This window comes from Nanorana parkeri, unplaced genomic scaffold (assembly GCF_000935625.1).
Source record: "Nanorana parkeri isolate BGI_ZX_2015 unplaced genomic scaffold, ASM93562v1 scaffold19, whole genome shotgun sequence".
Lineage (NCBI taxonomy): Eukaryota > Metazoa > Chordata > Amphibia > Anura > Dicroglossidae > Nanorana > Nanorana parkeri.
Genome location: NW_017306287.1, coordinates 2,240,754 through 2,254,687, shown reverse-complemented (window position 1 = coordinate 2,254,687; position 13,934 = coordinate 2,240,754). Strand labels below are relative to the sequence as shown.

At 43.5% G+C, this 13,934-nt stretch overlaps 1 protein-coding gene across 2 annotated transcripts in view; it reads left to right on the top strand.

Moving 5' to 3' along the window:
- PIGQ (phosphatidylinositol glycan anchor biosynthesis class Q) overlaps window positions 1-5,823 on the top strand; it is a 24,190-nt gene extending 18,367 nt beyond the window's left edge. For both annotated transcript variants that reach the window (XM_018561340.1, XM_018561333.1), the window contains exons 9-11: window positions 1,693-1,807; window positions 3,981-4,042; window positions 5,552-5,823. In XM_018561340.1, the coding sequence (XP_018416842.1) occupies window positions 1,693-1,807; window positions 3,981-4,042; window positions 5,552-5,704 (330 nt within the window). In that variant the 3' untranslated portion in view covers window positions 5,705-5,823. The remainder of the gene's footprint in view (window positions 1-1,692; window positions 1,808-3,980; window positions 4,043-5,551) is intronic.
- The last annotated feature ends 8,111 nt before the right edge of the window (window positions 5,824-13,934 follow it).

The window sequence follows — 13,934 nt, the reverse complement described above, 5'->3', positions numbered from 1 at the left end:
TCTCTCTCTCTCTCTCTCCCCCTCTCTCTCTCTCTCTCTCCCCCTCCCTCCCTCCTCTCATTTTCAAATCTTACCTTAGCAAACTGAAGAGAGATGCTGATTGGTTGCCATTAGCAACTGTCCCAGATTCTGTTTGCTCCAGTTTTGATAAATTCCCCCCCATTATGTATTACTACAATAAAGGACTCTTACCTGTCTGTTCGCCTTTGTATTGACAGTCTACATTGTGCTCCGCATACACGGCTCGGTGTACAATTTCAGCATATGCTGGGTTGAAAGAACACTCGTGCATGCACAGGAGTTACTACTTCCCATCATGGCCAATCTAGATAGCAGAATATCCTGAACTAGGAAGAAGACCAGGCAAGGGTGTCGGTTCTGGCGAGTGAGCTTGTGGATGTTGCAACTGCTTTAATACAGTCAAAACTAAAATACAAGCGTCTGTGATCAGTAGAGATTCTGACATTTATCAGTTGAATGTCAGGGGCAGGGCTAAGTGGGGGGTGGCAGTCATTTTTGTTAGGAATTGTAACTGCTTTTTGCTTAAAAAGGTATCTCGAGCTCCCCCTATATAAAGAGGTTAGAAACTATTGGGAAGCTTCAGCCTCTGCATCTGTCCTGGTGACCCTTGTTAGCGGGATGGAAAGTAATAGATAATTCAAAATTGTACAATTGCCACTGAAACAAAGTTTTGGAAAGATTTCCATTCACTTCATGTTGGGTCTCCCATACAGAAATAAAAGGAGATCACGCCAATGGTACACCAGACAGCAACAAAACCTGACAAGGTTTTTAACCTCCCTTTTACTTGTAGGCTCCTCCAGGTGCCAGAATATTACCACTAATGTTTGTTTATACACTATGAAGGACATTACAGGTTCACTTAGTTAGCCCAAAACTGTAAAATCAATACTAGCATTGGGTGGATATATGTTAAAGTGCATGCTAGCTGTGTATATGGTTTCAATGATGAGAAGTGATAGTACAGCCTATAGAACTGTAAAATATGCCATAAAGTTTTATTACAGTGAGACTATGAGGGAAAAGAGATGTGACGTAAAGTGTTATGGTTAAAATTAGTTAAAGGAGGAAGTTGTAACATTCTCTCATAAATCCTAACAATATCTGGGGAGGAGAGAGCCCAGAACATGACGGCTATTTCCACATGCTAGAAAAAATAATTTGGGAATCGGAGCTGGGTTGTTTTTAATGATAGCTCTGTGGCTGGTCATGGGCTTCACTACTATACAAGAGTCAAGAAACACCACACTAATGGCCAAAGAGTCCAAAATGATTTATTCAATTATCAGTAGAAATCCAGCCAATGTTTTTCAGGGTTCAGGCTCTACCTTTTATCAGGGCTACAGTACCAGATTTTATATTCTGAGGGCCATTGAAATAAAATTAAAAAAAAATCTCAAACTATTAAAACATAATGACACTATTATTTCTAAAAAGGATTGAATATTCTATTTAACAAAAAGGTAATAAGATGATAAAGAATCCATAATTTCTACGTTTCAAGATCAGCAGAACAATGAGAGGAAAGTGGGAGTTTTGCCTCTACAGACCAATCTCCAGCTATACCTGTAAGAGTTGAGCATGAAAGCCAATGCTGATGTGTACGCAACAACAGTTGCCTCCTTTTTCTTCCAATATAACTCTCTCTTTATTTCCTCTTGTCTCTGACAGCTTCGTCTGCTCGTAATAATGGTACAAGGTGTCATCCAGATGACTATAAACCTGCTCAGCTCCCTCCCTTTCTTCGCACTGCTATTGCGCCTCTGCCGTTCTTACCGACTGGCAGGTATGTTCTTTTATTGCTTTAAAGGAAACCTGTGCTTAAAGTGACATTAAACTCCGGAGTTAATTCTTACAAATGCATTCAAGTATCTTAACTACAGACAGTCCCCGAGTTACAAACCTCTGACATACAGACAACCCCTACTTACAAACGGAGGCTATTACTATACAGCAGAGGGTCCCAGGCTGCAGCCAAAGTGTACCACGCAGCGTTCTAGTAGTTGTAATGCTACTTCACTTGTGCTGACAAGGAGTGCCCGCCTTTTTGGGTCTGGTTCGTAGTGCTGTACGTAGATTACAGGAAGTTGGCTCGTGTTAGATGTGCAGACGAGGGGTGCCCACCTCTTCACTGTGAGATTTTGACGGTGGTCTGTATCCTCATTAGAAAGATTTAATCTCACGTCCTGTCCTTAAAACAACAGGAAGTGAGAGGAAATCTACCCCCTAGGAAGGGAAATTCACTCCTGCAAGAGTTATCATGGGAAAAAGGTGTTTCCACTGAAGCTTCATCACCAACCCTTGTTTACACGACAACCCAAAATTGTAAAAATCTAATTGTCACAGGGACAGAAAGTGAGGTGAAGTGTTCTAAACAGGGGCACACACCGCAAAGTAAACTTTACAGGGCGTTAACCCTTCCCTATACTATCGAAAACAAAAATTCACTGGAGTTACACTTAAATTTTTTTTTACCAGTTCCAACTTACATACAAATTCAAATTAAGAACAAACTTACAGTCCCTATCTAGTTCGTAACCCGGGGACTGCCTGTATTAACAAAAATGATTTATTTGTGTATCACTATGCCTGTAGATCCTCAAATCTGTGATGTTTACTTTTGTTCCCCATGGTCCCTGTGTTTGTTGTAAAGTAGTCACCGCTCCAAGCTCACTGCCGTGACAGACTATAACTTCAATACAAATTAGTATGAGATTGTAGTCCATCATGGGAGCAAGCTTGGAGCGGTGATTACTATACAACACACACGGGGACCATGGGGAACAAAAGTAGCCCCATTCCAGAAAGAAGGACAGTGTCGGCACCAATTCAGAGATGATTTGAGGATCTACAGCCGAGTGATACACAAGTAAGGCACAGTTTTGTTAATAGTTGGGATACTTGAATGTATTTTTAAGATTTAACTCCTGAGTTTAGTGTCACTTTAAGTAGACAAGGAATCTGCTATTAATAATGTCCAACTGAAAATACTAGTTGCCTAGCTCTGTCTGACTTCAATACTTCCACAGATCTGTAGCAAGCATGCAGCCAGTAAAGCCATCATGAAGCCAGAATGGCAGATCTGTATGTTAGTTCTGGGTCACAAGCTTAGAAAGTTTGAAGCCACTGGATCAGAAGACAACCAGGCAAATAGCATTTCCAGGAAAGGTCTAGAATCGCTATTTCTCTCAGCAAAGTCCTTCTTTTAATGTGTATTTCAGCCCCAACTGTAAACGTCCCTTATTTGCTCCCTTTTTATCTGCTAAATATACAATTGGAAGAGTTTTGTTAGATCAAAAATATGCCTGCAGATTGTACCAGAAATCTTGTGATAACTCGCTGTTCTGAGGGATTTTTGGAAATGAGGAGAGGCTTATGGAGATGGGGAGGGGAGGGGGGGTTATGGAGATGAGAGGTCTGTGTTCTTTGTAATCCATGAGAAGTAGGCAGGGCTGACACCGCATGCTTAGGAATTCAAAGTTGTCCTGTCAAAGAAGAAGGTAGGAGCTAACTATATTTCTGATACATCAACAGATATTTTTCTGTACTTGCAGCGTGTTTAAATGGATTTTGTGCCCTGATATACTCTTCAAGTCCATTTTGAGTTATAAGTATAACTGTTACTAACAAGCCACTCTGCATTCATACAACTTTTACATTTTGACACAGCTGCTGTTCTGTATTTTGAATATAATATAGGTTAGTAGACTCCTAGGGTCAGTCCTGACCCCGTAGACCTGCACTGAGAGAAGGTACATTGAAGCACAGCCACCGTGCAGCAATACTTATGTAATGATCCATATGGCTGCCCCATGTACTTGGAGTCGGAGACATTGGCTATAGATATCTGAAGTTACAGTAAACAATTTAGCAGAGAAGGACAGTGAAGTGCTTAGATAAATGTTATCTTTATACTTTGTATTTCCAACTGTGATAATTCCAGTTTACCTCTGTTGCAGCTGGTGTAAAATTCCAGATGCTGGAGCAACAGACAGGGAAGCCACTTCGATTGTTGATGGAGGTGAGGTTGATATATCCTTGCTAAATGTAAATTTTTAATTAAATAAAGCATATATTGTATAAAATTAGGGATGCATTGATACTGATATTTTGGTATCCAGTACGAGTACCGATTTGTATTTTTTTCCGGTACTCGCCGATACCGAGTACCGGAAGTCTCATTCAGGAAGCCAGGAGGCGTGTAATGACTTGCCACCTGGCTTCCTGATTAGCCTGGCAGCATGTAAAGACTTGCCACCCCGCTTCCTGATTAGCAAGAAAGCCGTCCCCATGCCTCTCGTCACTAGTTGATGAGAAAGCATGTAGCTGGCTTTCTGGCCAAGCATGTAGCCCGGCTTCCTGATACCGAAAGTATCGGGCTAGGCATCGGAGCATTTGGGCAAGTATAAGTATCAGAAGAAATTTGTATGCACTTGCAGAAAATGTACAGAAAAGTAATACAGCAACCACATCTAAAGACTTGCAGGCTGCAAATATATATATATGTATATGTGTGTGTGTGTGTTTCATAACATAATATTTGCATTAGAAGCAAAATAAAAGCAACGCAGGTCAATAAACACGGTTCAAAGACATCATTGTGTGATATGGTATTGCTGGTCACATGGCCTGTTGTAAAATATGGGAAGGTATGCAATAAACAGACCAGTATAGATCCAAGGTGTCACAGAAACGGGTGAAGGGGCACACAATGTATAGATAGACATTGGTATAGAAGGCATAGTGGGAAGTTACGGGGGAGATTTGACTACGGTAAGAGGAGAGGATACCCATTTTGCCCAAATTTTATCAACAAGACTGAGCAGCCCCTGTTTGTGTAAGTTATTGGGAGGAGGTGGGAATTGATTAATTGCATCCACGTAGTAAGAGTTGTAGGGTGCAGGTCTTTCCTTTTGCAAAGAATACCCTTTTTAGCATAGAAGAATAAAATCCTTAATCAGTTCTTTGAGTATGTAGTTAGGAGAAGGTCCTACAACAGGCCCGATAAACATATTTCAGGGGAGTGGACGTTTGGCAGCGTAAAAGAGGTGGCAATAAAGATAGTAATTTGATGGCAGAAATGGTAAACCTGTCGGCACCTTATTGCAACCCTTGAAACGTGTATTGTGACCTAAGGCCCAGAGCATATAATTCAGCAGGGGTATAATCTATATCATGGAACATCTTGAACTGTATTACTCTGTCCTTGGTGGAAATAAGGGATGTCTTGTGGGTCTCCAACCTGCGATATATTATATTTGTGCTTTTTGGTTTAGATGTGTCTGTAAACCTTAAAAACATATCAGGAATCAGGAACTTCGTATTAGAAAAGCAACAGCTGGAAGTTTCCTGGTTACTATGGGCAATGCTCAGCTATCTGCAGCTTTTAATAAATGTATTCATACATACATACATACATACATACATACATACATCCTGGGCTTTGTTATTCAGGTGAACTCAGTACTTTGGGAGGGTGGGGAAACACAAATACTGCTTATATCAATAGTCTATGCTGCTTCCTTTACAGATTAACCCGCTACCCTATGGGCAAGTGCTTGACACCTACAGGCTCCCATCCAGCAGATGTTACCCCAAAGACTCGTGGGGATCTTTGTGCAAGAAGCTTTTCATTGGGGAGGTCATCTACCCCTGGAAGCAGAAGGAAGAGAAACAAGACTGAGAGAGCACAGACAGCGATTGTTACACAAAGGACACTGCCACCGGTCATCACTCACAGGCTGTGGGGAGTTTTGATAAGGTTCTCTAGGAAACTGTTAAATTCTTTTCAATCTTGTTCAGTGATTTTATAGACCCGATTATATTAACTTCCTTGTAATGCTGGGCATACACCTTACAACCATTGCAAGACTTTTGTCTTGCGATGGTTGTAAGGTAATTAAAAAAACATACGATCTGCCTATCTTGGACAGGCAGATCGTACTTGCGATGATTGCAAGCCAGCCCCGCTGAGGGGCGGTGTTCCGATGACCGCAATGCCGAACGGGCAGTGTGCGCTTGCGCACACCGGCCCGTCCGGCTTTTATTTTCCGAACATGCTACACACCCGCCGAGAATCGTACGATTCTCGGCGGGTTTTCGAACATGTTCGAAAGATAAAAGTCGTGCGACCTTACAGTAGTAGAGGCCGCACGGCTTCCACACACCTTACAATAATCGTACGATCGCGGGATTTCCCGCGATTATTGTACGATTATCGCAAGGTGTGTGGGCACCTTAAGCCAAGAGCTGTGTGAAGCCTCAGCTGACACAGACTGTTTATTAGGGGATGTACTAACAGAGCTACCCATAGAAATCAATATGGAAGATCCTCCCCTAATAACCAGTCCTTTACAACACGGATAAATCCTGATAAGGTCTCACTCTAAACACAGCCCTCAACTCCACTAGACGTTCATAATGAGCCAAGGGCCTTAAATCCTTGAGCAGCCTCCTCCCGTAGAATTGGACCATTTAGTGTAGAACTTGCGTAGGAGAGTTTCAGTTTAAATGGAAGTCGCTCGTCTGCTTGGAATCCCATCATGTAGTAACAGAGAGAGGTCTCCCCTCTGTCAGCTCCCAGTAAAGATGGTTACAGACATAAGAAAGTCTGCCACAATATTATGTCTGAAAACCCACTACGGCCTCCAGGACTTCTCAGGGGAAGAATGAATTGGCCAGGTTGGATTTTTCTGACCAGTTACTATTGTGTGTTATTGCCTGAGTGCCACCACTTCCCTTCTGCATCTTTGCCTGATCTGAACACGTATGTTTGAAGAATGATCTTTCATGAGAAAGCTGGTTTGGTGGCTGGATTCCGCACATGCAGCCATCTTGTGTCTGTAGGTACCTTAAAGGAAACAAAAGAAATGGTGGAGGCTGCCTTTGCTGACCTTCTAAAAATACAATATTCCTGGTTTTCATGCCAATCCATTGGCTTCAGTATTTGCTTAGTCACTGACTTGAAACGAGGATGCAGATTAGGCGTCCTGACTTGACTGTGAAATTGATGATCTGCATGCATGTTCCAGGTCTGTGTCTTTGTGTAGTAAAGCCAAAGACTACCAGGGGGCTTGCATTTTCAGAAGGAGGTTGGCATTCATAGGCTCTGCACTTCTCTTGGTGTGGGGTTACTTTTAAGACCCTTGTAATATTGGTACTTACTCTTATGGCTAACTAAGGGGATCTAAAAGAGCAGGATAATATCAGATTTGACCAGCAGGTGGCGCTGCATGTCAGTCTGAAGCAATAGCCCCTGGTCTTTTTAAGCAGACGAATGCAGTAGTATGGGAAGGTGTGGAAAAGCAGGGATTCCAAGCAGACATTACCTCCATTCAGTGGCATCACAAGGGGGGTGCGGCCCACACCCCAGGTGACACCATTGGAGGGGTGACACCAAAATGACTGACACTCATGGACCGAGAGCCCGACAGTGTCAGGAGAGAGGAGGGGACCCGGCGGCATACCTCATCCTGCTGGGTGAACATCACCTCCTCTCTCTGCCGGCGTCCATCACCAAGATGGCCGTCGGCAGGCGTCCATTAGATGGCCTCGACTGCGCGATGACGTCACTGTGGGGTGTCACCTGGTCTCCGCTCCGGGTGACATCCGGCCTCGGGACGCCCCTGCCTTCATTTCTAGTTCCATTTAAACTGAACAGCTCCTTTTTAAGGGAATCACATTCCAAATCTGAGACTGGACTAAACAGCTCCTACAAAAGTCCTGAGTAATATTACAATCATCGTACTGTGCATTCACAGATTGCTTTTATTTTTACTAGCCGAATTATGGAGAAGCACTCCAGATTTTTTTATTACCCTTGCAGTGGGGCTACCTGTGCACTGCAAGGGTTAAGTGCTCGTTTGTGTCTAGGTGCTAAAATAACAAAGATACATTATACTCACCCAAAGCTCTGAGCTGGCCAGCTGTCGCAGCGATCCCTCCAGCCTGTCTCCCCCTCCCTGCAGCATTGTAATCTTCCTCGCTTCTATGCACAGTGTATGGATGTGATGATTTACGGCACCTTAGACCGCTGCAGAGGAGGGGGAGACATGTTGGAAGACGCCAGCTCGGAGCATTGGGTTAGTATACCTGTTTGATTTTTAACCTAAACACAAATGAGCAGTTAACCCTTGCAGTGCGGAGGTAGCCCCACTGCAAGGGTTAATTTTAGGGCTGGTAATGATTAAAATTTTCGTGTTCGATTAATCAAATTTTTTCTTAATCGATTAATTTCGATTTAGTACCGGACTCCTCCCCCTTCCCTTCGTTAGCCGCCACGGACATCAACGTCACCGAACTCCTCCCCCCTTCGTTAGCCGAAGGAGCCACTTGGGGAAGGGGGGAGGAGTCCGGTGACGTCGATGTTCGTGACGTCACCGGATCTCCGACGGGATTCCCGGAAGCCGGTGGAGAGGTGAGTGTTTTCATTTTTGATCAAAATCATTTTAATCGATCAAAAAGTTTAACGATTAATCGAGAAATGAAGCGTTAATTTCCGCAGCCCTAGTTAATTTTAAAAAATCCTGGAGTTTTTCTTTAAGCAGCCATATTGTTTTGACCCGGCATGTCTTTTATGAAAATTAGTGCAGAAACTAGCCAAGCAGCTAAATGTATACTTGAAATATATACACAGTATATGTTCATTATTTTACCTGTCAGTTTTAGATTCTGTTCAGTCATTCTTGTGATTTACTGTACCACACTGCACAGCCAGGGAGTGCTGACACTACTTTTCACTATTGCAGCTCTTCAGCATCTTGTGCTTGATCATTGGATTATGAAAAAGCTCCCTCATATTACTGAGGTTCTGCCTGTGCTCCTGTAAACTGCCCAAACACCCCCTGCTCCAGCTCCTGGTGCCTGGAAAGAGATGGGCAGCACTGTGCAATGCAGTAGATCCTGATTGGCTGACAGTGGTGTATAACCTCCCACTTTGTCTGATTTCTGCTGTGCAGGAGATTGTGGGAAGGTTATATTTAAATGCATTTGATGATTTTTATTTTATTTTTTAGGATAAACTGGACTTTTTACATTCTTCTATTCCTAACTATTCTTTGTATTTAAGTAATACCAACATACCGTATTCTGCAGCTCTTTGCATAGTGGACAGAACCAGTCCCCATTCCACAGCAGCATACAGTGTCAAGTCCTCGTCACAATCCAGGAGAGTCCTATAGCACTCCTTAATGGTATGTCCCTTCTGGGTTCCGTAGTGACTGTGGGTGGCGCCGCTTCAGATTTAAGTAATAAAGTATGTCGCCAGCACACCGTGGTTACATCTTCAAGAAGTGATCATTTTATGGATGACCACGCATCTTGTCACATGGGAACGTTTCGGGGTCCCTTCATGCCTGATGAAAGGACCCCGAGTGGCCCCGAAACGTTCCCATGTGACAAGATGCGTGGTCATCCATAAAATGATCACTTCTTGAAGATGTAACCACGGTGTGCTGGCGACATACTTTACTATTTGAAGGAGAACTATGAGGGGAGTGACAATCACTCATCCTCATAGTTCGAGCCGACGTGTGACAATGAAACTGTCACCGGTCGGCTCAATAGATTGGGAAATGAGCGAACGCATATACCGTCGCTCGCTCACTTCTCGATCATCTCCCTGCAGAGACTGTCAGTCACAGCTCCCTGCAGGGCTCCCCCCCCCTCCCCGCTCCGATCCTCCAGGTAGAGCCCGCTGTCACTCACGCAGCTGGGTGGATCTCGACAGCATTGTCGGGATCTGTCCCGGCTGCGTCGGTCTCAGTATACCGCGAGCTGTAGCTCGCGATATACTAACCTCCTCCCGTGACCCAAAGCTCAGTATAAGTCCTTCTGTGACACTTAAGAGAACTATGGGGAAAAACACTTAGCCCATAGTTCTCTTAAGTCCTCATCACAGTCGCACAGTTTCTATAAGAACAACGTTGAGTAGAAGCCAATTAAAGCGGACCTAGGCGTGGCAACTCCATCCTTCAAACAGTGCGAGAGACATCATTTGTAAGTGATATAGCACCGACAGTGGGTGTTAAGGTGCCCATACACTGCACGATTATCGTACGATAATCGTATGCGATCGGTTTTTCGTACGATAATCGAGCAGTGTGAACGGAGACGTGCGACCGTACAGTAGAAAGTCTTCTGTCGAACCAGCATGTTCGAAAACCAGCCAGGAATCGTACGATTCTCGGCTGGTTAGAACGGTGCTCGGAAGATAAATGCTGAACGGGCCGGTGTGCGCACGTCTAAAGTCTTGCGATGGTTGTAGAGTGTATGGCCACCTTTATGCAGCTACTCATTTATCCAGATCTACCATATTAGGCAGCTACCATATTAGTGTACAAGCTACAACTGAACAGCTATTCCTGTTCCTAGACCCCGTGCCCTGATGACGCCATCATTGTAAACCAGTGTTCAAAGGCAAGAGTGGGCAGGGTATGCCTCTGATGATGTCAAACTCTCAATAGGTTCCTGTAAACCTTAAAGAATGGAGGCTGACCAGGCACCGTCCCTGTGCAAAAGTGCTCTTCTGCTTCTAATCAGGGATTATATGCTAGAGATATATTTTTACTATCTGCTATTTATAAAGGGAATGCCATTCACAAAGCATTAGTGCCACTAGCTGGAGTCGAGGAGCATAGGAAAGTCCTATGCTTCCTAGCCCCATCTAGTGGCAGTAATGCTGTGTGAATGGTGTTTGCCAAGCAGTACATTGGGCAAACTCTTTGTAAACCAATCCCTATGTATATGGCTACTTTAATGCATAACTCCACCAGTTTTCTTTCTTGGCCTCCACTCCCCTAGATTCTCAAGTACTTGCCACAAATTAAAGAGAACTATGAGGTAAGTGTTTTTCCCCATAGTTCTCTTAAGGGTCATGGGAGGACATATACTAGCGTCCTCCAGTGACCCAAAGCTCAGTATATTGCGAGGTATACGGAGACCGCCGTAGCTGGGAAAGATCCCGACAATGCTGTCGAGATCCACCCAGCTGCATGAGTGAGTGACAGCGGGCTCCGACTATCCAGAGGCAGAGCCAGCTGTACCCGCCCCCCTTCCCGTCTGTTCCTCCAGTCAGCGCTGGAGGGGGGAATCCCTGCAGGGAGCCGTGAGTTAGTCACGGCTCTCTGCAGGGAGATGATCAAGAAGTGAGCGAGCGACGGTATGTGTTCGCTCACTTCCTGATCAATAGAACCGACGTGTGACAGTTTCATTATCACACGTCGGCTCCAACTGTGGGATGAGTGAAAATCACTCGCCTCATAGTACTCCTTTTAAGCTATTGGTTGTATTGCTCAGTAGGATTATTGGGCACCAATCCAAGGATTTTTTTCAAATCATGTTCACAAGGTCCAAAATCCCAGAACAAACGTTCACATTCTGACATTATTTAGGAAACTGGAACAAGGGGATCAGATGTTGGATTTTATTTTCTAACCTCTACAGCAAAAATGATTGCTGGTATCTAATTACTAAGGGCGACAACATCCTTTTATCGGACATTTTTGTATTGAAGGACCGCTGATTTTATTCTGAGAAGGCCTAGGAAGAGTTATTCTATAAGCTACAATAACTGCTATTTTATAACATTATTGTCTTGCATTACTACCCAAGCTGGTATCTTATTTTAGTTACTTATGTGTTTTTGGAAGTGAATAGTCTTATTTAGCAAAGCGTCTGAAAGAACTCTATTGCTGAGCAACCAGATTCTCCCTTTCGTTCTTCTGCAGAAGTAAGGGCAGTGAAACAAACTTGTATTGGTTGCCTTGGGCAACAAGAGCCATTAAGGGGGATTTACGAAGAGTGGAGCAAACAAAGTCACAAGCATATCTGTAATAAATAAATCAAAGCAATTGGACTTGCTGTATTTTTCTTGAAGACGTTTCATTGGTCATTAGACCAGCTTTCTCAATTTTAAATTGAGAAAGGTAGTTCGATGACCAGGGAAAGGTCTAGTCCAGTTGCTTTGATTGATTTATTGATTACAGATATACCATGACCTAGAATCTAGATGAATAAGAACCTTCAAAAACAGTCACGAGTAGTTGCCCAGGGCAACCAATCAACTTCTAGCTTTTATTTTTAAAGCTTAATTGAGCAAGTTGAAAATAAAAGCTTATTGGTTGCCATGTTTTAATTATGCTGTATATACAGTGCATTCTGGGCTTTCTGATGAGAAAGCCCAGCAGTTGCTGCTTACTTAACGTCTTTGGCTATGCCCACCCCCTCGTCTAACCTATTAGGCTATGTTTGTGTTCTGAATCAGGTTCCAGACTATTTGCAGCATAGCAGGAAAACGACTTGGCAAAGATGTAGACTAACGGACTCTATGGCACCATACTGCGGCTGTGAGTGATGCATATGTATACTAGTCATAAGCTATTTTTTTATACATACTATTTTACTTTTTAGCTCTGAAAAAATAAAGATATAAATAATATATATAAAGAAAATATACACAAAATCATTATACATTAAGACCTTATTCACCGGGGCGCTCCGATTGGAACCGCCTGTCAGGTTCTTTAAGCAGGCTAGATTGGGTGTCCGTTTACACTCGATTACCCCCAACTCTGGCCAGGTCTGGAACGTCTTGCTGGACCTGATCGTGCCAGATCGGAGGTAATCTGATGTAAATAGACTTCCCATAGACCAACATGGGGTCCGGGAATGTTTTAGTTCTTTCCTCCATCGCAAGATGGAGGGAAAAGTACAATCACGGATGTCACAGCGGTGACATATGACCCGTACTACTCTGATCAGGAGGGAACCCATGCACAGATCCCCTTCTGATCAGCCCGTGTGAAAGGGGCCTCAGAGCCCATTCACACTGGGGCGGTTCGGCCGCGCTGATCCGCTGACATGAACGATCCCATACGTTGCTCTGGGTACCGTCCATGCCGCGATCCGAACCGCCCCCGCCCGAACTGCTCCCTGCACTATTTTTGCCGCGCTAATCAGTGCGGTTTTGGGTGTTTTTAATTGCATTGCAGCGCTGAAACGCATTTGAAAACTCCCAAAACTTCCCTTTTGAAATCAGCGCGGTAACCGCACTGATCCGCAACCGCCCTGGTGTGAATGGGCTCTTAGACCTGCACTGTAAAAGGACAGCTGGAAAGTGGAAGTTTGAATGTGACTCGTCTCCTAGGACAACACTGACAGGAACTCCCATTCTGACACATTGACAAATAAAGTTCTGCTTTGATAACTAAGATGGGCCAGACAGATTTTATTCTGAATGAGGAAGTTTGATTTGTTTTTATTCTTAGATTAGAAAGGTAAAATCCTACTGATTCTTATTTTACATGTGATCACCCTGTGTTGCCAATGATTGTGTTAAGTTATTTTGCCAAAATAGTTTTATTTATAGTTTTAAATCCTGTAAAGTGGTACTCGCCTTTTGTTGGATGAATCCTTTGTTTTAATCATTACATTTATTTTGACCAATCGTGTTTTGTAAACCTTTGTAGAAGTCTGAATTATTTAATAAAAAGGATAAAGAATAAATTAATTTTTAATGGATACAAAAGGACTCGGCTATATTTTTTCTCCAAAGGTGACCATACAGGAGAGAAGATTGCTGTATGGTACGAACTAGGGATGTCCCGATACCACTTTTTTAAGACCAAGTACATGTACTCGCCCTCCAATACCAATTGCAGATACTTTTTCTTAAAGGGACATGTGAATTTTTTTCTAAAACAACACAGACTAATAATTTTAGGGCAGTTTCTCACCTGTGCTAAATATAGATGTCCGCAGAGCACAATATAGATGTCCGCAGAGCTCAATACAGATGTCCGCAGAGCACAATACAGATGTCCGCAGATCTCAATACAGATGTCCGCAGAGCTCAATACAGATGTCCGCAGAGCTCAATACAGATGTCCGCAGAGCTCAATACAGATGTCCGCAGA